The sequence below is a fragment of the Pelodiscus sinensis genome, chromosome 11, assembly GCF_052426305.1.
Source record: "Pelodiscus sinensis isolate ZL-2025 chromosome 11, ASM5242630v1, whole genome shotgun sequence".
Lineage (NCBI taxonomy): Eukaryota > Metazoa > Chordata > Testudines > Trionychidae > Pelodiscus > Pelodiscus sinensis.
This window is the reverse complement of record NC_143062.1, coordinates 12,462,053-12,482,807: the sequence shown is the minus strand read 5'-3', so window position 1 is coordinate 12,482,807 and position 20,755 is coordinate 12,462,053. Positions and strand designations below refer to the sequence as shown.

At 45.0% G+C, this 20,755-nt stretch overlaps 2 protein-coding genes across 6 annotated transcripts in view; one reads left to right on the top strand and one right to left on the bottom strand.

Moving 5' to 3' along the window:
• ATRIP (ATR interacting protein) overlaps positions 1-16,185 on the top strand; it is a 38,612-nt gene extending 22,427 nt beyond the window's left edge. For 3 of the 4 annotated variants that reach the window (XM_089781082.1, XM_089781080.1, XM_089781081.1), the window contains 3 exons: positions 3,385-3,468; positions 3,666-3,915; positions 5,350-16,185. In XM_089781082.1, coding sequence (XP_089637208.1) covers positions 3,385-3,468; positions 3,666-3,915; positions 5,350-5,417 — 402 coding nt within the window. In that variant the 3' untranslated portion in view covers positions 5,418-16,185. Of the gene's footprint in view, positions 1-474; positions 3,362-3,384; positions 3,469-3,665; positions 3,916-5,349 lie in introns of those variants that run through there. The other variant, XM_089781083.1, reaches the window with a different exon arrangement.
• SHISA5 (shisa family member 5) overlaps positions 15,697-20,755 on the bottom strand; it is a 61,292-nt gene continuing 56,233 nt past the window's right edge. For both annotated transcript variants that reach the window (XM_075939348.2, XM_089781084.1), the window contains one exon: positions 15,697-18,841. In XM_075939348.2, coding sequence (XP_075795463.1) covers positions 18,762-18,841 — 80 coding nt within the window. In that variant the 3' untranslated portion in view covers positions 15,697-18,761. The remainder of the gene's footprint in view (positions 18,842-20,755) is intronic.

The window sequence follows — 20,755 nt, the reverse complement described above, 5'->3', positions numbered from 1 at the left end:
TCAGTCCCCAGCCTGTAACAATGCTTGGGATTCTTCCGTCCCAAGTGCAGGACTCTACACATGTCCTTATTGAACCTCATCAGATTTCTTTTGGTCCAATCCTCTAATCTGTCCAGGTTACTCTGGATTCTATCCGTGCCCTCCAGCATATCTACCTCTCCCCCTAGCTTAGTGTCACTTGCAAACTTGCCGAGGGTGCAATCCATCCCCTCATCCAGGTCATTAACAAAGATGTTGAAGAAAACCAGTTCAAGAACAGATCCTTGGGGCACTCCGCTAGAAACTGACAGCCAAGCTGACATCGAGCCATTGATCACTATCCATTGGGCCCGACAGTCTAGCCAGCTTTCTATCCGTCTTACAGTCCATTTATCCAATCCATACTCCCTTAATTTGCTGGCAAGAATATTGTGGGAGACGGTATCAAAAGCTTTGCTAAAGTCAAGGTATATCACATCCACTGACTTCCCACAGACCCAGTTATCTCATCATAGAAGCTAATCAGATTGGTCAGGCACGACTTGCCCTTCGCAAATCCATGTTGAGTATTCCTGATCGCTTCCTCTTTTCCAAGTGCTTCAAAATGGATTCTTTGAGGATCCCCCTCCATGATATTTCTGGGGACTGAGGTAAGGCTGACTGGTCTGTAGTTCCCTTGTTTGTCCTTTTTCCCTTTTTTAAAGATGGGCACTACACTTGCCTTTTTCCAGTCATCCGGGATCTCTCCCGATCTCCACGAGTTTTCAAAGATAATGGCCAGAGGTTCTGCAATGACATTTGCCAACTCCCCCAGTACCCTCGGATGCATTAAATCCAGGCCCATGGATTTGTGTATTTAGCTTTTCTAAATATTTCCTAACTTTTCCCCACCAAGGGCTGTCCACCTCCTTCCCATACTGCATTGCCTAGTGCATTTGTCTGGGAGCTGACCTTGTCCGTGAAGACAAGAGGCAAAGAAACAGTTGAGTACTTCAGCTTTTCCCACATCATCTGTCACCCCTCCCCCCCCAGTATGTCTAGACTACATGGCTCTGTTAACGGAGCCATGTAAACTAGTTTACCCAGAGTAGGCAAAGAAGCAGGGATTTAAATAATCCCCGCTTCATTAAAATAAACATGGCCGCCGCGCTGTGCCGACGATCAGCTGATCTGGCACAACGTGGTAGTCTAGACGCAGATCAGTCAGCTGGGGAAGCCTTTGCTGACTGATCCCTTATGCCTCGTGAAACTACTTGGCTTTTCCTCAGTGTGTTAATGACAGATTTTTTTCTGTTAAGTTATTGTACTATAGTCACTGTGCTATCTGAGTGCAAATTATTTGAGTACAACCTTATTTTATTATGTGTTTTTATATATAAATCAGTGCCAGACACCGTTCCCCATATAAAAAAGTGGGAGATCTTGTTTTTTCATAATCATAGAGCTGGAAGAGACCTCAGAAGGTCATTAAGTCCATCTCCCTGCTCTAGGCAGGACCAGTCCCAACCAAATCAACCCGGCCAGGGCTTTGTCAAGCCGAGACTTAAACACCTCTGGGGTGGAGACTCCTACTTCCCTAGATATCCCATTCCAGTGCTTCACCACCCTCCTAGTGAAATAGTGGGTGTTTTTTTTTTGTTTTGTTTTTTTTTAAATATCCAACCTGGACCTCTCCCACTGTAACTTAAGACCATTGCTCCTTGTTCTGCCATCTGTCACTACTGAGAACAGCCTCTCTCCATCCTCTTTGGAAGCTCCCTTCAGGAAGTTGAAGGCTGCTATCAAATCCCCCCTCACTCTTCTCTTCTGCAGACTAAACAGACCCAACTCCCTCAGCCTCTCCTCATAGGTCAGGCGCTCCAGTCCCCTAATCATTTTGGTTGCCCTCCTCTGGACCCTCTCCAATGCGTCCGCATCCTTTTTGTAGTGGGGGGCCCGGAACTGGACACAATATTCCAGATGTGGCCTCACCAAAGCCGAATAAAGGGGAATAATGACATCTCTGGATCTGCTGGCAATGCTCCTCTTAATGCAACCTAATATGCCATTAGTCTTCTTGGCTACACAGGCACACTGTTGACTCATATCCAACTTCTCATCCACTGTAACCCCCAGGTCCTTTTCTGAAGAACTATTACTTAGCTGGTTCGTCCCCAGTCTGTAGCAGTGCTTGGGATTCTTCCTTCCCAAGTGCAGGACTCTGCACTTGTCCTTGTTGAACCTCATCAGATTTCTTGTGGCCCAATCCTCCAATTTGTCTTAGTCTCTCTGAACCCTATCTCTGCCCTCATATGAGTACCATTTAAGAATGTTAAATGGCATTTAATCCTCTAATTGAGTAGTTGATGGAATTTCCATACTTGATAAGAGGGGTAACTGTAGAGCTGCATGGGGTTAGCTCCCGGCCCTGGAACCTAACCCCACTGAGACTCTGTCTTTTTTAAATTTATTAATAAATTTATTAATAAATTTTAAAAGGCAAAGTGCAGCAGGGGGGACCAGGCGTGAGCTGGGACACCTGATTCCCGGCTTGCACACAGTCCCAGACGTTGCGCCTCTCCTGGCTGCCTGCAGAGATGGTTCTTCGGGGGGATGAGGGGGGACTGGCTTCTAAGCCAGCTTCTCTTCCCCCCCCCCCCGAGCCGGCTCCTACTCTCCCCTCCTCCCCCCCTTGCTGCTTCTCTGTGATAGAGGCAGCAAGGGGGAGGGAAGTGACTAGTCGAATCACTAGTTGACTCTCCCAATATGCTTATCAGATTGTCACTAGTTACTTACATCCCTGGTACTAGTATGGAATAGCTGGCCTCTGATCTGTTACTGCATCACTTGCTGTATTAACACATAGCAAAGGCTTACTGATCTTTGTTCCTTTACCATTGTATATTCATGGAGTTGGTTTGAGAGAAACTGTTAATATTGAGCCCTGTTCTTAAACTTCAGTGTGTCTTTACTATAGTTTTTTATTCTGTCAGTGTAACTTGAACAAGAATGTACAAGGCACCTGAGGTTTGGGTTTTGTCTGCTGTGAACATTCAGTTCATTCTGTTTTATGATCTCTAGACAGTGCTTGGCCCTCTCATGAGGGCAGGGGACTGGACTTGATGACCTCTCAAGGTCCCTTCCAAGTCTAGTGATTGATCACTACCTACAAGCTTTGTCCCCCTTTCTCTCCAGAGTGTTAGGGAGGTTTTGCTTGCTGGTCACAAGGATGATTAAAATGTGAAGTTTCATTGGAAAAGTGTTAGATTTGTAGAGCTATGTCAGGTAGACTTTTATTCAAAATTATGCAATCTTTGGAACTATTATTGAAATGCCATTCCCCCTTTATTTGCAGCATGATCATGTTTGCTAAATCTCTAGAATCCCAGTTCTCAGTGTAATACAATCTGCATCTTTTTGTACTAGACTGTTAGATTCCTGACTAAGTGTGTGCGCTGCTCCAGTCCATCTTTGTTACTCCTTGGTACAGATTGCCAGTGCAGCCTTGAGGTATGTAACTAGAACTGCTAAAAAAGACAAATTCCACTTCATATTGTTAGTAACAACATAGTGATTTATGAGCCTTTAATCAATGCTTTCTAAGACAAAGCTTGGATTTCTCTGCTAGACTGAGAAATGACTTGCTCTCCAAATTTCAGCAAAAACAAAAAAAGTTAGAAAATCTTCTAATTTTTTTTCTTCTGCAGATAGTCAAGGCACTTATTATAATGTTGCATAGGCAATGGGTGAAGATTAGAAGGTCTGAGAGCAACTTAAGTGCGTATAAAGATCGAATTGTTCAGTTTTTACGGGACACTGTTTTGCTCTTGCATAGTCTGTCTCAGAAAGATAAAATGTTTCATGAGCATTGCCTGGAAGTTCTCCATCAATATGATGAAGCCATGTCTGGTGTCAGAGCCATCCTCAAAAAAACTCCAAATCTGAAGGCCTCTGAAGGTAAGATCTTACCTGAAACTAAATACTTAAAAATCAAATGCACAATATCCATTCTTACTACTCTACCCTTCTCAAAAGGGTGGGGTTTGTATGGGGTTTGTGTTGCTTGACTTTGGGACAGTGTTTCATAAGAAGATCCAACTCTTTGCCTTCCTGCAGAAGGCTGCCTGCTTCTCTGGCATGTTTGACTGTCCTCTGTGTTTAAGGATAGATACAGTTCGTAATGAATCTGCCCCTCAGCAGGCACAAATAATGAATTTTATGTAAATTTTGAATGTGCATCTTGTAACAGATGCTGACATCTGCTGGCTCCCATGTTAGGCTCTAGAAATCCTCTGAGCTAGTAATTATGCCACCAGATTTAAATAATCTGTTGATGCATCTTAGTGTCTGCTTCATTAATTTCACATTTTTCTCTTCGGGGTTGCTTTCTTGCACCTAGAACGGTAGAGCATGCAGGCTTTCCCAATGCCAATATTGTCTCCTCTCACACTGCTGAACAGTGGTCTGCGCATTCCTCTTCCTTAATACTGTATCCATTCTTACCAAATGAGAAGTGTTCATTTTCACTAACTTTTATGTCCTGGAGATGTTGAAGTTCTGACTCTATTTTCCATGTAACACCACATGTAGTCTGCTGCCGGGATAGTGGCTTTTTTAAGACTATCTGGAAATTTTAATTGGTAAACTATGAAAATTAGCCCTAAACTTCTGTGCATGCTACAGGTCAGACCTCTGTAGTCCGGCACCTTAGGGACCTGACCAGTCCCAAATGAGGGAATCTGCTGGACCAAGGGAGGTCCCCTGCTATTGACCCCCCGCAGTTGACCATCCTGCCCTGCTGCCGGTCCCAGTTTCCTGCCTCCACCATTGGGCTGCCATGCTGCCTTGGCCCCAGCAGGCAGCTCCAGTGGCAGCAACCCAGGCTGCCGCCGCCCCAGCCACCAGCCCTCTTGTCCCTGGGGCTCCCAGACAGGATTCCCTTGTTCTGGAACGTCCGTGGTGCAGCAGGACCAGAGAATCTCAGTTTTGGGAGGTTCATCCTGTATAAATAGTACAGTTTACCAAGGGTAGATTTGGAAACACTCAGCTAAATATAACAATCAATTATTTTATTTTTATCTTGCAAAATCCAGAATCAAAATTGAAGAATCAAGAGTTAATTAGGTTGTGAAGTGAAAAGTCAAAAAATGAAAATACCGTGTGTGTTAGAATACTTGACTGGATCAAACCTTCTGGATTTTGCCAGGATAGAAGTCGTTTGAAAAGTGTTCTTGGGGGAGCTGGAGCTGGAGTGGGAGGAGGAGACTTCTGGAGCAGAGTGTTATTTTCTTGAATAGTCTGCTCATTTATGTTCTTAACCATATTTGTTTATACTTAAATCAAATTCCTCTATTAAAGTATTTAAAATTATATTCTGATACTCTGTTTCAGAGCTGGCTTTGGATGAGTTGTATCCTCCTGAGCCAGAAGTAGATGATCAAGAAATGGACAGCAGCTAGTAATTCATCACCAAGCCACCCCATCTGAATTCTTTTTACTTGGCAACAGAGCTATTATGCGTGTCAGTTAACCTGAACATATCCTGTGTATGCTAAACATTTCAATTAATGATGTGTGATTATTGTCACTTAAATGTAGCATGGTTCACATATAAAAGTTTGAGGGTTTTTACCTCAATTGCTAGATAAATTCAGATTTTGATATCAAATATTTTTGATACTATATAATTAAACTTAAAGGTTTTATTTGATAATTTTACAATGTAAAAATACTTGAAATAAGTGACATGGAACTAACCTTGGCACCAGCTTGCTGTGAATGAAGTTAAAACTTCAAACTCAAACACTTTCCAGTTACTATGATTAAGTCTTTACTGTCTTGAATGTGCTGAGTCCCAAGATCTTAGTAACTTGATAACAATCAAGATTTTTTTTAAAGCGTGTATTGTCTCAATTCTGTGTTTGTCTACATTACTGCATGTTGGGATTGGCCCACTTTAAGATTTCGCTCGTTCTAATACTGAGCATTCTGATTTTTAAAATGTATGTATTGCATTTACATAGTTGGCAACTTTTGTCTTCAAAAAAGTATTAAAACCTACTGTGCCCCTGCAACTATGACCAAAGACACTTGTGTTTCTGAATTTCATAACTGGCAATGTGTAGGAACACTGGCATGGCATGGTGGGAAAAGGGACTCTCAAACCTTTTTTAAAAAAGCAGTGTACCATCTTGTGCAGGAGTGTAAAGATAAGGCAGTAGATTGGGAAATGTCTTTCTTTCCTACGTCACTGAAGAATGACTTCTCCAGTGGATTCATGGTATGTGCGCTTCTCTTGCAACATCTGATACTACCTGCAGCTGTGCATGTGTGTGGGGGGGAGGGGGACGGGCTTTCAACCGTAACTGCATGAAGTGGCTATAATCAATACAAATCTACTGTACCTTCACAGAGAGGAAAAAGGGTTGTGTGGTTTTTGTTTTTTGTTTTTTTAAAGAGCATCATGGGTGACATACTTGCTTTACAGATGAGAGTTCTGATACGGCTTATTTTCTAGCTGTAGCAAAAATGTACAGAATATATTTGTCTAATTTAACCTGTATAGATTTAAGGTGGTTTGAGTCATGTAAACTAGGTTAAAAATTTTGCAGTTTTTAAATAAGATTCTGCAGAGACTTCTGGAACTTGAAAAATGAAATAAATGCATCTTTCCCCCTGAAGAACTGATGAAACTGCTGGTCTTTTAAAAGTGCACAGAAGAGAAAAGGTCTCAAAGCTGTATCAGTGCAAGTATGTATTTTAACAAAAGGTCGGACAGCTCTGATGGTCTAATGTAATAACTTGGTAATGCTGCATCTCAATTCCAAAATCTAGGGAATTAAACGTGGTACTGTGGTCATAATGCTGTTGATTTAGGAGCAAAAGTGGGGAAAAGAGGAAAGAACTGAGGCAGTGATGCTGTGGGGATCAGAGCTGGGTTTATGCGGGTGAGGCAGTGGACTTACCATTGAAATGTGCAGAAACTCCTGAAGCGAGGGGTGGGAATGGGGTGTAGAAGCAGGTGTATGGAGGTAAGGACCTGGAGTGCAGAAGAGGGGATGTAGAGCGTTTCTCCCTTCTGTACATTTCCCCCCCACCTCCTCCCCCTTGCCCCATGGTAGCCAGCAGGGTTTTCCCGAAGTGTGCACTAATGAGCTCCAGGAGCTTCTGTGCCTGGGGTTTAGCACACCATATGCTGCTCACAAGAGGAGGGCTGCCATCTTTGGTTGGACGAATTCTTGGAGGTTTCATCACATCACCTTTAATTAAAGATTAATCTCAATTCCTGGCGCTGTGGGGACAGTCCTGACAGGTTAGCAACCCTAAAAGGGAGGCAGAGGAGAGTCCTGTATAAACCAAGCCTGTGGGGCTCCATGTTCTGAGGGGCAGGGCCCCCTAGGAGCATCCCTTCACTGCAGTGGTGGACAGGCCTGGGCTCATGCATGGTGCTGCTAGCCTGTCTGTACTGTCAAAGCAGAATCAGGATGTAATGTGAAGCTGCAGAGGTGCCACTTGCAAACTGGTCATGAGTCAAATCTCACCCATCATGGGCAGCTTCTGGCACAGATGGAGCAGGGATCCTTGCAAAGTGGCTCCCTGTCCCAAGTCAGGCAGGGCTGTGCAATTATTGCACATCTCCTGTGTGTTACACGTGCCAGCAGCTCCCCTTAAGGCTGCGCACTCCACCCTGGGCTCGCCTCGCTGCAGGGCAGCTCCTTTTGATAACTGTCTGCAATCTAATAGGAGATGGTCCTAGATACATTGTTTGCATTGAGCCCAACAAATCACAGAGCATCCCACTTTTGAAACTGAACTGCAAGTCTTACAAAAGGTGCTTCTGTTTTTCTGAAAGGACCAGCTGCTATGTTCATGTGGCTAAGGCTCAGCTCCGATTTAAAAAGAAGTTTATCTCCTCTGAGTACAGAGGCTTCAAAATGGCTCTGCCAACAAGGGAAGCATGTTTTTTAAAAAAAAACTCTCACTTTTTTTAAACACTTTAAAACATATTGCAGTACATCCAGGAATTCTGGAATCTAAGTGGTAAACACAGCTACCATACCACAAGGTATGGTATTTTTCACTGTTTATCGGTGTATAGTCATAAGAGATCCACTTTCAATTGACTGGCCCACCATTTAATGTGATAATGTAATGTGTGAACCTTCACTGAAAAAGTAGCTGGTAATTACTTTCTGCATTCAGGACAGTGCTTGAGATGGTAATTGTAAGCATCACAACATTTTGAAACACACAACCCCGCCCTGCCTGTTGTACAAAAACTGCTGTATAGTGTTCTGTGGTTCAGGGGGCCACCTCAGAACCCTGCATCCAGAAGCTGTGGCTTATAACATAAGAACGGCCGTACTGGGTCAGACCAAAGGTCCATCTAGCCCAGTATCCTGTCTACTGACAGTGGCCAGCACCAGGTGCCCCAGAGAGGGTGGACCGAAGACAGTGAACAAGCGATTTGTCTCCTGCCATCCCTCTCCAGCCTCTGACAAAGAGAGGCCAAGGACACCATTTTATCCCCTGGCTAATAGCCTTTTATGGACCTAACCTCCATGAATTTATCCAGCTTCTCTTTAAACTCTATTATAGTCCTAGCTTTCACAGCCTCCTCTGGCAAGGAGTTCCACAGGTTGACAACATGCTGTGTGAAGAACTTTCTTTTCTTAGTTTTAAACCTGCTACACATTAATTTCATTTGGTGTCCTCTAGTTCTTCTATTATGGGAACTAATAAATAACTTTTCTTTATCAGCCCTCTCCACACCACTCATGATTTTATAGACCTCTATCATATCCCCCCTCAGTCTCCTCTTTTCTAAACTGAAAAGTCCTAGTCACTTTAACCTCTCCTCATGTGGGACCCGTTCCAAACCCCTAATCATTTTAGTTGCCCTTTTCTGAACCCTTTCCAAGGCCAAAATATCTTTTTTGAGGTGAGGAGACCACATCTGTACACAGTATTCAAGATGTGGGCGTACCATAGTTTTATACAGGGGCAGTAAGATATTCTGGGTCTTATTTTCTATCCCTTTCCTAATAATTCCTAGCATCCTATTTGCCTTTTTGACTGCCGTTGAACACTGTGTGGAAGTTTTCAGAGAACTGTCCACGATAACTCCAAGATCTCTTTCCGGATTTGTCGTAGCCAAATTAGCCCCCATCATACTGTACGTATAGTTGGGGTTATTTTTCCTGATGTGCATTACTTTACACTTATTCACATTAAATTTCATTTGCCATTTTGTTGCCCAATCACTCAGTTTGGTGAGATCTTCTTGGAGTCCCTCACAGTCTGCTTCTGTCTTGACTATCCTAAATAGTTTGGTATCATCTGCAAACTTTACTACCTCACTGCTTACCCCTTTCTCCAGATCATTTATGAATAAGTTGAAAAGGAGTGGTCCCAGGACTGACCCTTGTGATACACCACTAGTTACCCCTCTCCATTCTGAAAATTTACCATTTATTCCTACCCTTTGTTTCCTGTCTTTTAACCAATTCTCAATCCAAGAAAGGACCTTCCCTCTTATCCCATGGCCATGTAATTTACACAAGAGCCTTTGGTGAGGGACCTTGTCAAAGGCTTTCTGAAAATCCAAGTATACTATATCTATTGGATCCCCCTTGTCCGCATGTTTGTTAACCCCTTCAAAGAACTCTAACAGAATAGTAAGACAGGATTTCCCTTTACAGAAACCATGTTGACTTTTGTCCAACAAATTATGTTCTTCTACATGCTTCACAATTTTATTCTTTACTATTGTTTCGACTAATTTGCCCGGTACTGAAGTTAGACTTACCGGTCTGTAATTGCCAGGATCGCCTCTAGAGCCCTTTTTAAATATTGGTGTCACATTGGCTACCTTCCAGTCATTAGGTACGGAAGCCGATTTAAAGGATAGGTTACAAACCACAGATAATAGCTCAACAATTTCCCATTTAAGTTCTTTTAGAACCCTTGGATGAATGCCATCTGGTCCCGGAGATTTGTTAACATTAAGTTTTTCTATTTGTTCCAAAACCTCCTCTAATGACACTTCAATCCGGGACAGTTCCTCAGATTCATCACCCACAAAGGACGGTGCAGATTCAGGAATCTCCCCAACGTCCTCAGCCGTGAAGACTGAAGCAAAGAAATCATTTAGTTTCTCCGCAATGGCTTTATCGTCCTTGATTGCTCCTTTTATAGCTTGATCATCTAGGGGACCCACAGGCTTTTTAGCAGGCTTCCTGCTTCTAATGTACGTAAACATTTTGTTATTTCTTTTTGAGTTTTTGGCTAGCTGTTCCTCAATCTTTTTTTGCTTTTCTTATTACATGTTTACACTTGATTTGACAGTGTTTATGTTCCTTTCTATTTATCTCACTAGGATTGGACTTCCACTTCTTAAAAGATACCTGTTTGTCCCTCACTGTTTCTTTTACATGGTGGTTAAGCCACGGTGACTCTCTTTTTAGGTCTCTTGCTATGTTTTTTTAATTTGGGGTAAACATTTAAGTTGGGCCTCTATTATGGTGTCTTTTAAAAAGTTTCCATGCAGCTTTCAGGGATTTGGCTCTAGTCACTGTGCCTTTTAATTTCTGTTTAACTAACCTCCTCATTTTTGCATAATTCCCCTTTTTGAAATTAAATGCCAGGGTGCTGGACTGCTGAGGTGTTCTTCCCACCACAGGAATGTTGAATGTTGTTATATTATGGTCACTATTCCCAAGCGGTCCTGTAACGTTATATCCTGGACCTGATCCTGCACTCTACTCAGGACTAAATCGAGAATTGCCTCTCCCCTTGTGGGTTCCTGTACCAGCTGCTCCAAGAAGCAGTCATTTAAGCCATTGAGAAATTTTATCTCCGCTTCTCTTCCTGAGGTGACATGTATCCAGTCGATATGGGGGTAATTAAAATCCCCCATTATTAGAGAGTTCTCTATTTTGGTAGCCTCTCTAATCTCCCTCAGCATTTCTATGTCAGTATCGCTGTCCTGGTCAGGTGGTCGGTAATATATCCCTACTGCTAATTTCTTATTATTGGAGCATGGAATTTCTATCCATAGCGATTCTATGGAACATGTTGATTCACTTAATATTTTTATTTCATTTGATTCTACATTATCTTTCACATACAGTGCCACTCCGCCACCCACCCGGCTTGCTCTATCCTTTCTATATATTTTATATCCCGGTATGATTGTGTCCCACAGATTTTCCTCATTCCACCAGGTTTCAGTGATGCCTATTATGTCAATCTCCTCATTTAATATGAGGTACTCCAGTTCACCCATCTTATTAGTCAGACTCCTAGCATTTGTGTACAAGCACTTTAAAAATTTGCCACTGCTTATTTGTCTGCCCTTCCCTGATGCATTGGATTCCTTTGTATGCGGTTGTTTGTCAGCTCTGGCCCATGGTTTGCCCTCTCCCCTCCTCTCTTTCCGACTACAGCTTAGAGAATCTCTATCAACGGATTCTCCTCTAAGAGAAGTCTCTCTCCGATTTACGTGCATCTCCGCCCCAATCGGCTTTCCCCCATCTCTTAGTTTAAAAACTGCTCTACGGCCTTATTAATGTTTAGTGCCAGCAGTCTGGTTCCACCCTGGTTTAGGTGGAGCCCATCCTTCCTGTATAGGCTCCCCCTCTCCCAAAAATGTCCCCAGTTCCTAATAAATCTAAACCCTTCTTCCCTACACCATCGTCCCATCCACACATTGAGACTCTGAAGCTTTGCCTGCCTACCTGGCTCTGCGCGTGGAACTGGAAGCATTTCCGAGAACGCCACCATAGAGGTCCTGGATTTCAGTCTCTTTCCTAGCAGCCTAAATTTGGCCTCCAGGACATCTCTCCTACCCTTCCCTACGTCATTGGTACCTACAGGTACCACAACCACCAGCTCCTCCCCAGCACTACACATAAGTCTATCTAGATGCCTTGAGAGATCCGCAACCTTTGCACCAGGCAGGCAAGTGACCATACGGTTCTCCCAGTCATCACAAACCCAAATATCTATGTTTCTAACGACCAAATCACCCACTACTACCACCTGCCCCTTCCTAACTGGCATTCCCTTCCCATCAGAGGTATCCTCAGTATGAGAGGATACCGCAACATCCTCTGGGAGGAGGGTCCCAACTACGGGATGTTTTCCCTCTGCTCCCATTGAATGCTCTGTTCCCTTGAGACTTTCATCCTCCTTAAGAACACTGGGGCTCTCAGACTGGAGGTGGGACAGTACTACAGTGTCCCGTAAAGTCTCATCAACATAGCTCTCTACCTCCCTTAGCTCCTCCAGTTCAGCCACCCTGTCCTCCAAAGCCCGAACTCGGTCTCTGAGGGTCAGGAGCTCCTTGCAATGGGTGCACACATACGCCACCCGCCCACAGGGCAGGTAATCATACATGTTACACAATGCAATAAACAGGATAGCCCCCACTCTGCTGCTGGGCTTCTGTCTCCATGTTTGTAATGAATAAGTTTAAGTACAAACTGGGATTCTTTTTAAACTTCTGGAGTATAGATTATTCTAAGAGTTAGGTTTTAAAGAAGGACACAAGTCACTAGTGCCCTCTAACCTCCCTCTCCAAACTCTCCTGTTACCTGTTCCTGGTCACGCTCTCCCTGGTCGCTGAGTAACCAGGCCCGTAACCTTGGCACGTGCAGTCGCATCAGCTGCATCGAGGGCAGCCTGGAGCATGGCCCTAGAAATCATCCTGCCTTCCTCCAAGAGGACTCTAAACGCGGGCCGAGAGTCCTTGGGGAGCAGCTTGGTGAACTTAGCCATGGAGACCCAGGTGTTATAGGCATAGCGAGACAGTGAAACCTGCATTGGCCTTCCTGCCTAACAAGTCCATTTTCTTGATGTCCCTATTTTTGGGGCTAGTGCCCGGTTGTCCCTGCCTCTCCCTTTAGTTCACCGCCTGGTTGACTAGGGGCCCTGGAGGCAGATGGGAGTAGAGATATTCGTTCCCTTCCTAGGACATGAAGTACTGGTGCTTGGCCCTCTTGTCTGTCAGTGGGATAGAAACCGGGGTTTGCCATGGTGGGCATGGAAGGGAGAGTGTCAACCAGGGCCTCGTTGGGGGAGGATGAGGACCCCTTTGGCCCCATCTCCACAGGGACCTCGGCCTGCTAGAGGACCTGAGAGGCAGCCAGTAAGGGCCCTGTGGGTGGCTGGACCATCCAGCCCTCCGTCTCTGAGGGCTCTGGGGAGGTTTGGCCTGGGGGAAGTGACTGCCCTGATGTGGGCGACCAGGTCAATGGGATCATCAAAGCAGATGCCCTGGAGCAGAAAGGACCAACTCCCAGCTAGAGGGGCCCATGCCCTGGCTCTGATGGTAGGCTCATGGGGTCCAAAACGGCCATTGAGATGGGCCTGAAGCATGTGGGGGCCAGGACTGCAGTATCACCAGTACCAGGATGCTGTTGCTGATGAGCGGAGGTACTCTGATGCCGTGATCGATAGGAGTGGGACTGGTGCCAGGACCTGGACCTGGATCCCCTGGACCACCACGTGGACTCCGCTTCTGAGTCAGTTGAACACTCTGACGCTGACCATGGCGGGGTGGAGGCAGACGCAGTTGGTGATCTGGCCGATGAGGCTGAGCCATCAACTCCGGTTTACCCTGGAGCTAGCAGGGAGGCAGAGGCATGGCCAGGCCCGGGAGGCCCTGAACAGAGCCAGCGGTTGCAGTGGCCGGTACTGCGCTCACTGTTGGTCAAGACACTTGCTCTGGTGCCGGGTCCAGTGCCAGGCCATGGGCCTGGGTTGAGGTCGCTGCCGGTGCCTGCCCTGTAGGCAGTGCCACGCTTGGGCCCAGAGCAGCATAGGCGGTAACCATAGCGGAACAATGCTTCTTAGGCTCTGGTGCCAAGGCGCGCGGTGCCGTAGGCTTCGATCGGTGCCGCCCATGGTCCTGATAGGCCTCTGGCACTTTTCACAGAGTTTGAAGCCCTGAGGGCCAGGCATGCGCAGTCGCATGCACTGGGCACGCATAGCAAGGACCACGGTGGGTCCTTAGCACTAGAAAACACCACTTAACAACTATTTAGAGAACTGATAGGAACCGTAACTGCTGAAATTAGAACAAAGAATTTTAGAAACGAGTTAACTGCTAAACGGCGCTTGCTAGTGAGAGCAAGAGCACGTTCCAATGACCGTCACAGGGGGGCAATAAGAAGGAACTGAGGACGGAGGGCCAGCAGGGGTATATATTGGCTGGTATACCAGTGCTGCTGGAGGGGACTCCCCTGCTGGCCTGACCGGGTACTGCTAAGGGAAACATTTCTGATGGTGTGTGTACGCTGCGTGCACAGCTACATGGAATGGACATGAGCAAACACTGGAAGAAGAAACCGTATTATTGTAGAATTGTGGAAAAAATAGACAAAAGAAACAAGTTAAGGGGAAAAAACATCAGCTATGACTGTAGGTAAATGGTTATCAGAAAATTGGTTGCATTTACTGATTTACTACAATCTTAATAGACCCTGATACAGTTTCCAGCCTAGACATTACAGGTTCCACCTAACTGGTCCCGGATGAGGGATTTTGCCAGACTACAGGAGGTCACATCTGCCCCCTGCTATCAGCCACCCCAGCCCTGGACCAGCTGCTGGCTTCCTGGCTGCTCCCCTCCTCTGCTGCCCTGTCAGTTTTCTGCCCCTGCTAAGCCAGGCAGCCCCACTGCAGTGCACCAGACTCCTGGCTCCTGCCAGGCAGCCCTGCTGGGTTGTACCTAGCAGCTCAGCTGTGGTGTGCCAGGCTGTCCAGCTGCGGGGAGTCCAGCCTACAGCCTTCTCTGTTCCTGGAACAGCCATGGTCCTGCCGAACCAGGGAATCCTGGTTAACCACAGTTCAACCTGTATCATTCTTGTTTTGTAGACTAGCTACCTATAGTATGAGATTGGACTGTACCTATGATCTGCTGACTCTCATCTGTCAAGAACAATTTAGTTGAGAGGACAATGTGAAGTTAAGTTTCTACACTTCACCTGTGTGTTACTTACCAAACTATATACAACCCATTGCTATGTTCCAGGGGAAACTCCTGATTATTCCAAGATAAATAAAGCCTACATAAACACGTTTTTTGAAAGTAGAGATTATGGGGAGCCAGACAGTTCAATGTTCTAATAATGGGACTCAGAACCCTTCAGTTGTCATTAACTCAAGACTTCTCAATGGCCCTTATGAAATGAGTAAGAAGTCTACATTCAGTTTCTAGTGCACAGTATCCATATAACAAAATCACCTCATTTGGACATATATGCTCTTCTGGGCAGAGTCAGAAAAAGTATCGTCTTCATGCTCCACTCACTCATAGGCCTTGTTTACACTAGAGATTTGCTAGTGTGTATTAACTCAAGCATTCTAACATGGAAGAGGTAAGGCACACTACCCTATTGATTAAAGCCAAGTGGATGTTTAAGTCTCTACTCTGTTGTCTTCATTAGGCTTTCCTAATGCGTTGCCTAAATGCCACCAATGTAACTTTTCAATTCTAATCCAGTGCCTTACAGATGGTCCTTTTAAATGTTTGAACATTTTGTCAAGATAGCAGAGAAATTGCCCTGTCCCTCCCATGCCCATTTTTGCCAGATCGAAGTTCGCCATCCAAGATGACTAGAAGTACAAATGTTTGAACTGTCAAACGCACTACAACAACATGAAGCTGTAGAAGCACACTTCTAAATGTGGCAACTTTCAACTGGAAAGTAAGTAAACCAAATAGACACTATATACTTCAAACATTTGCATTTATTATAAATAGGTGCACAGATTTTATGCCAGTTCTTCTGAATACTTCTCACCTGTAGCTACAAACTACATATAAAACACTGTTATAATTGAGGAAAAAAACCAAGAATTACATGGTAAATTAGTACAGAGTATTTTGCTGTATTTAATTTGCTAGACATTTTCTAAATAAGGGCACTTACTGAGTATAAAAAAACACCACTTTGGAAACATTTAAAGCTTGAATTCCATTTCCCCTCTCCCTTAACACTATCAGTTTGACATTTGCATTGCATAAGCCACTTTTGTCTGGCATGTTATACATAAAATAAGACTTCATGGGCCAATTTCTGCTTTTAATGACACCCATGTTATTAACACCCAAGTTATATGGAAACAGAACTCATTAGGTTATATGGGAACAACAGAATTTGGTCCAATATTAATCTTAATGATGAATACACTAAGAATAAGAGATTAAGTTGAATACTTCCACTATGAAACATGAAATGTACAAATCTGCATCTGTTTCCCACTCCTTCACCATATCCAGCTTCAGGAATAATTCATTCATTAAGCAGTTCTTCATTAGTACCTCATAGCTCTTATTAACACATAGACAGAAAGAAAGATACCACACATGAAATTCCTACTGTATCCCTAATCAGATTACATCCCTCTCTCCTAGAATAGCATGTCTCTCTTACCATCCTGAATGCCCATTGTATAGTATCTGGTCTATACTATCTCTACTATGAATCTTCCTTTTTTGGACAATTTTCTCAGGGCTAGGGATTGTGAATCCCATAGGCCAGGTATATGCCTACACACAAAGTTAACCTTGTGCCACAATCTCCCCTTTAATGGTGAAACCTAAATTATCCTCTTATGTCCAAAATTGTACCACAAGGAGTTATCACTTTGAGCATGGGAAAGAACAAATGTGCAGAGGCCACAACCTTCTAATCTCACAGATTAGAACTAGGGAAAATCCTAGCCCCAGGCCTACAGATCTCAGGTCATCCATGTGGACGAGTTGCCCCTTTCTGTTCAGCCTCTACCCTGGCAGCTGTCTTAGTCTGGTTGCTGTGATGGTCTTTGTCTCCTCTGCTGTGCTACTGCTCTCCTAATCATGCCCCCCCCCCCGAAACGACAAACTCCTCCATTTTTCTCCCCTCCAGCTGTTCCACCGTATCTTCAGAAGTGCAGCATTTATACTGAAGTGCTACCCAATCTTCTGTTTGCAGAGCAGGGAAGAAAAGGAACATGCCATGTATAACGCATCCCTCCGCCCCTGCTTTGTGCACGCTTCCAAGCCTCATTTCTTCTTGTTAGCACAGTGCTATCCTTGGTGCTGTCTTACAATGAAAGCATGAGGCTTCATACCAGAATGCTGGACAACTGCTGAAAATTGTCTGAAGACTACCTCAAATGAAGGTTAAAAACCCAGGCACAGACTGCTCATTCATTTATATTTGCATGCCTGATACTATGTGGAAGTACAGCCAAAGCTGTTTTGAAGGTTAGTTTGTTACAACCACTTTGCAGCTAGAAAAATGATAAACAACATTATCATTGACAAAATCACAACTATACAAATTTGATTTTTTTATATATATGTATGTATGTATGTAACCTATCACAAGTACAGAACAAGCCTCTTGTAAACAACTCTAAACAAATGAAACCAGAAAAGTAACTGAATAGCTAAAGATAGCGCTAATGCTGGACAATAAAAGCCTAATTTCAATTTAAGAAATGAGTTGTTTGGGTTTTTTTTTAAATCAGATTGTGCAGTCTGCCTAAAATCATTGGTAAGCACAAATTCTGAATTTGAAAAGCAGGACTTTGACTTTTATAGCCCATTGAAATCGTGACAAGAAGCTTTTAGGATGTATAGGCAGAAAAATGCCTATGTGCGATCTCCCTGAATTCAACTCCTTTGCTTCTCTGTGGTCATATCCTGCCATCCTTAGTCCAAACTCTCATTAAACCCAGTGGACCAAAGCAGGATTTGGTCTTTGGGGAAAAGATCTCAACGTGCTGTACAGCAGTTATTTTTATAGACAAGGTATTTTCCTTATAAAGTTCCTGTAAAGGAACATTCAAGATGTCAAGAGGTAGTCAGGAATATTGGATGCATCTTCTTTTCTTAGAAGTAGCTACTGTACATGCAAGTGAGAAGGATTTAACACTGGGCCATAGACTACTCTTCTGAAATTTTGAGAAAAACTGTTTTCCATCACAGGGACAATGCATGTTTCTGTCAAGGTGAATATTTTTTCCAGTATCACTAAAACAGAGTCATTATTTGCAATGATGAAGCAAACAAATTCTCATCCAATAGTTGTCATACAGCAGCCTTGGACTTTCAGCTTTTTTATATTTTTAACTGAATGATAAATGTTTTTTGCCAGGAACAAAGAATTAAACAAAGGAGATGAAAAGACACCTAGTGACTTGACATGTTTCAAGTTTTAAAACCAGAAAGGAATAGAAGGGGTAGATTAAGCCCAGGCCTGTTGTCACAAGGCAAATGCAACTAGTGTGGGGGGAAAAAAGTTATTAGAACATGTTCCACTATCCCTTGCTAAAGGCAATTATTTTCCAACAAAGGAAATTTCCCTTTAAAAAAATTAGTAAGTGTTAAATTGAAAAAAGGAAGGTCACATTTTACTGAAGTTTTCTGACAATTAGTATCTCAAATTAATAGCATGCAGATGAATGCTACAGCTTTGGATACTTATGACAACTTTTTTTCTGATCATTCTTTACAAACACCCTTCAAATTATTGCATAACACACTGGTTCTCATATTTGAACTATTCGCTCTTCACCCTTTTGTCACTGGACTTTGAACAAGTTCTGTTATGACTGCTTGAGATATGAGTGAATGTCAAGTGATTTTTTTTCTTGCTGAGCTCAGTGTATTTTAAAAAGCTACTGATTTAGATTTCTCTCCTTACAGAGATGAGGGACTGCTGCATTTAAAAAAATGTGCTACAGCTGTATGGTGTAAACAACAGCTTTGAAAACTGTTATGCACAGACACACAATAGAAAATCCATTCAATAGGTGGGCTTCTGAGGGTCCATGTAAGCAGGATTGTAGGGAGGTTGATTGACTGGGTAGGGTAATCCAGCACCAGCTGAAAAAAAAAACAAAAAAAGACAACCCAGCAGCACGTATTAATATTTTCATTCTATATTTACTTTTGAATGACAGCTCTAGTTCCTATTGCAGAAGTCACAGATTCAACATTCTAGAGCTGGAGAATAATTTCCTAGTGCTGACTTGAGAAAGTCCCACTTTGAGAACTGAGCCTGGAAGCTCTTTGGGGCAGGCTGTTTGCCTGTTCCATCTGCAGCATTGAGCATTTCTGTTGTGACTTACATAATAAATTCTCCTCTGTAGGCTGTAGCTGAATAGTGAGCGTCATGTCAAACGCCAGTAAGCAGTTCCAACAACACACAGGTAAGAGTAGTGGTCTCCGACCTTTTTACACCCAAGATCACCTCGCCCATTCCCAAAGGCCCCACCCCTTCCATGAGGCTCCGCCCACTCCATTCCCCCTCTCTCCATCACTTGCTCTCCCCCCACCTTCACTAACTTTCACTAGGTAGGAACAGGAGGTGCGGGCTCTGGGTAGTGACAGGGATTTGGGAGCAGGAAAGGGTGGGAGGTACAAGCTCTGGGAGGGAATCTGGGTACAGAAGGAAAGCGTTGGGGTGTAGGAGGCGGTGCAGGGTACTGTCTCTGGGAGGGGGCTCCAGGCTGAGAAAGCATCAGGGTGTAGGAGGTGGTGCAGGGTACTGTCTCTGAGAGGGGGCTCCAGGCTGGGGCAGAGTACTGGGGTGTAGGAGGTGGTGCAGGGTACTGTCTCTGGGAAGGGGCTCCAGGCTGGGGCAGAGTACTGGGGTGTAGGAGGTGGTGCAGGGTACTGTCTCTGGGTGGGGCTCCAGGCTGGGGCAGAGTACTGGGGTGTAGGAGGTGGTGCAGGGTACTGTCTCTGGGAGGAGCTCCAGGCTGAGAAAGCATCGGGGTGTAGGAGGCGGTGCAGGGTACTGTCTCTGAGAGGGGGCTCCAGGCTGGGGCAGAGTACTGGGGTGTAGGAGGTGGTGCAGGGTACTGTCTCTGGGAGGGGGCTCCAGGCTGGGGCAGAGTACTGGGGTGTAGGAGGTGGTGCAGGGTACTGTCTCTGGGAGGGGGCTCCAGGCTGGGGCAGAGTACTGGGGTGTAGGAGGCGGTGCAGGGTACTGTCTCTGCGGGGGAGGGGCTCCAGGCTGAGAAAGCGTTGGGGTGTAGGAGGCGGTGCAGGGTACTGTCTCTGGGAGGGGGCGCCATGCTGGGGAAGAGTACTGGGGTGTAGGTGAGAGTGTGGGATGCTGAGCAAGAACCCAGGCTAAGCAGAAAACCCCTGAATGCTTGTGGGAAGCAAAGCTTTGCTTCCCCCCGCAGTGGCCCCTCATGTGCAGGACAGCTGGCCCCCAGGCTGGAGGCCCAAGGGAAAAGCCTGTGTGGGTAGGTGTGCCTCAGGGCTTGGTGATGGAGTTTGCTTGACTACAAGCCCCCTAACAGGGTGGCCTGGGCTGTTGCCTGACTCCAGCCGCTCCTAGCCAAGGCAGCATCGTCTCAGTGCTCCCAGGCTACAGCCCCAACGCCCCCGGCAGCCAGTTAGCTGATTTGTGATAATCCCCCCAGCCCCAGAACTCCTGCTGAATGCAGCGGGGCCTCTCCTCCTGCGCAGGGTGTACTCAGCGAAACACCTTCTTGCTGGCCAGATCCCCCCCTTGCCAGAGCAGCTGGACCAACTCTCTCAGCAGATCCCAATTTAGACCCCCAGCACCAGCACTCTTCCTGAACAAGACCATAGGGAAGTCGGGAGGGAGCAGCCAGAGGCGATAGGGGCTGTTAACAGGGAGTCTGGAGAGGGAGTTCTCCAGATAAAGGAGGAAGCTGATACAGGCCCCTTGAGGAGGCATTTAATAACAGCTGAGCAATCTCCCAGAAGGAAGGCAGGTATGGATGGAGATAGCTCTGCTGCTGTTACCTGCAAAGCGTG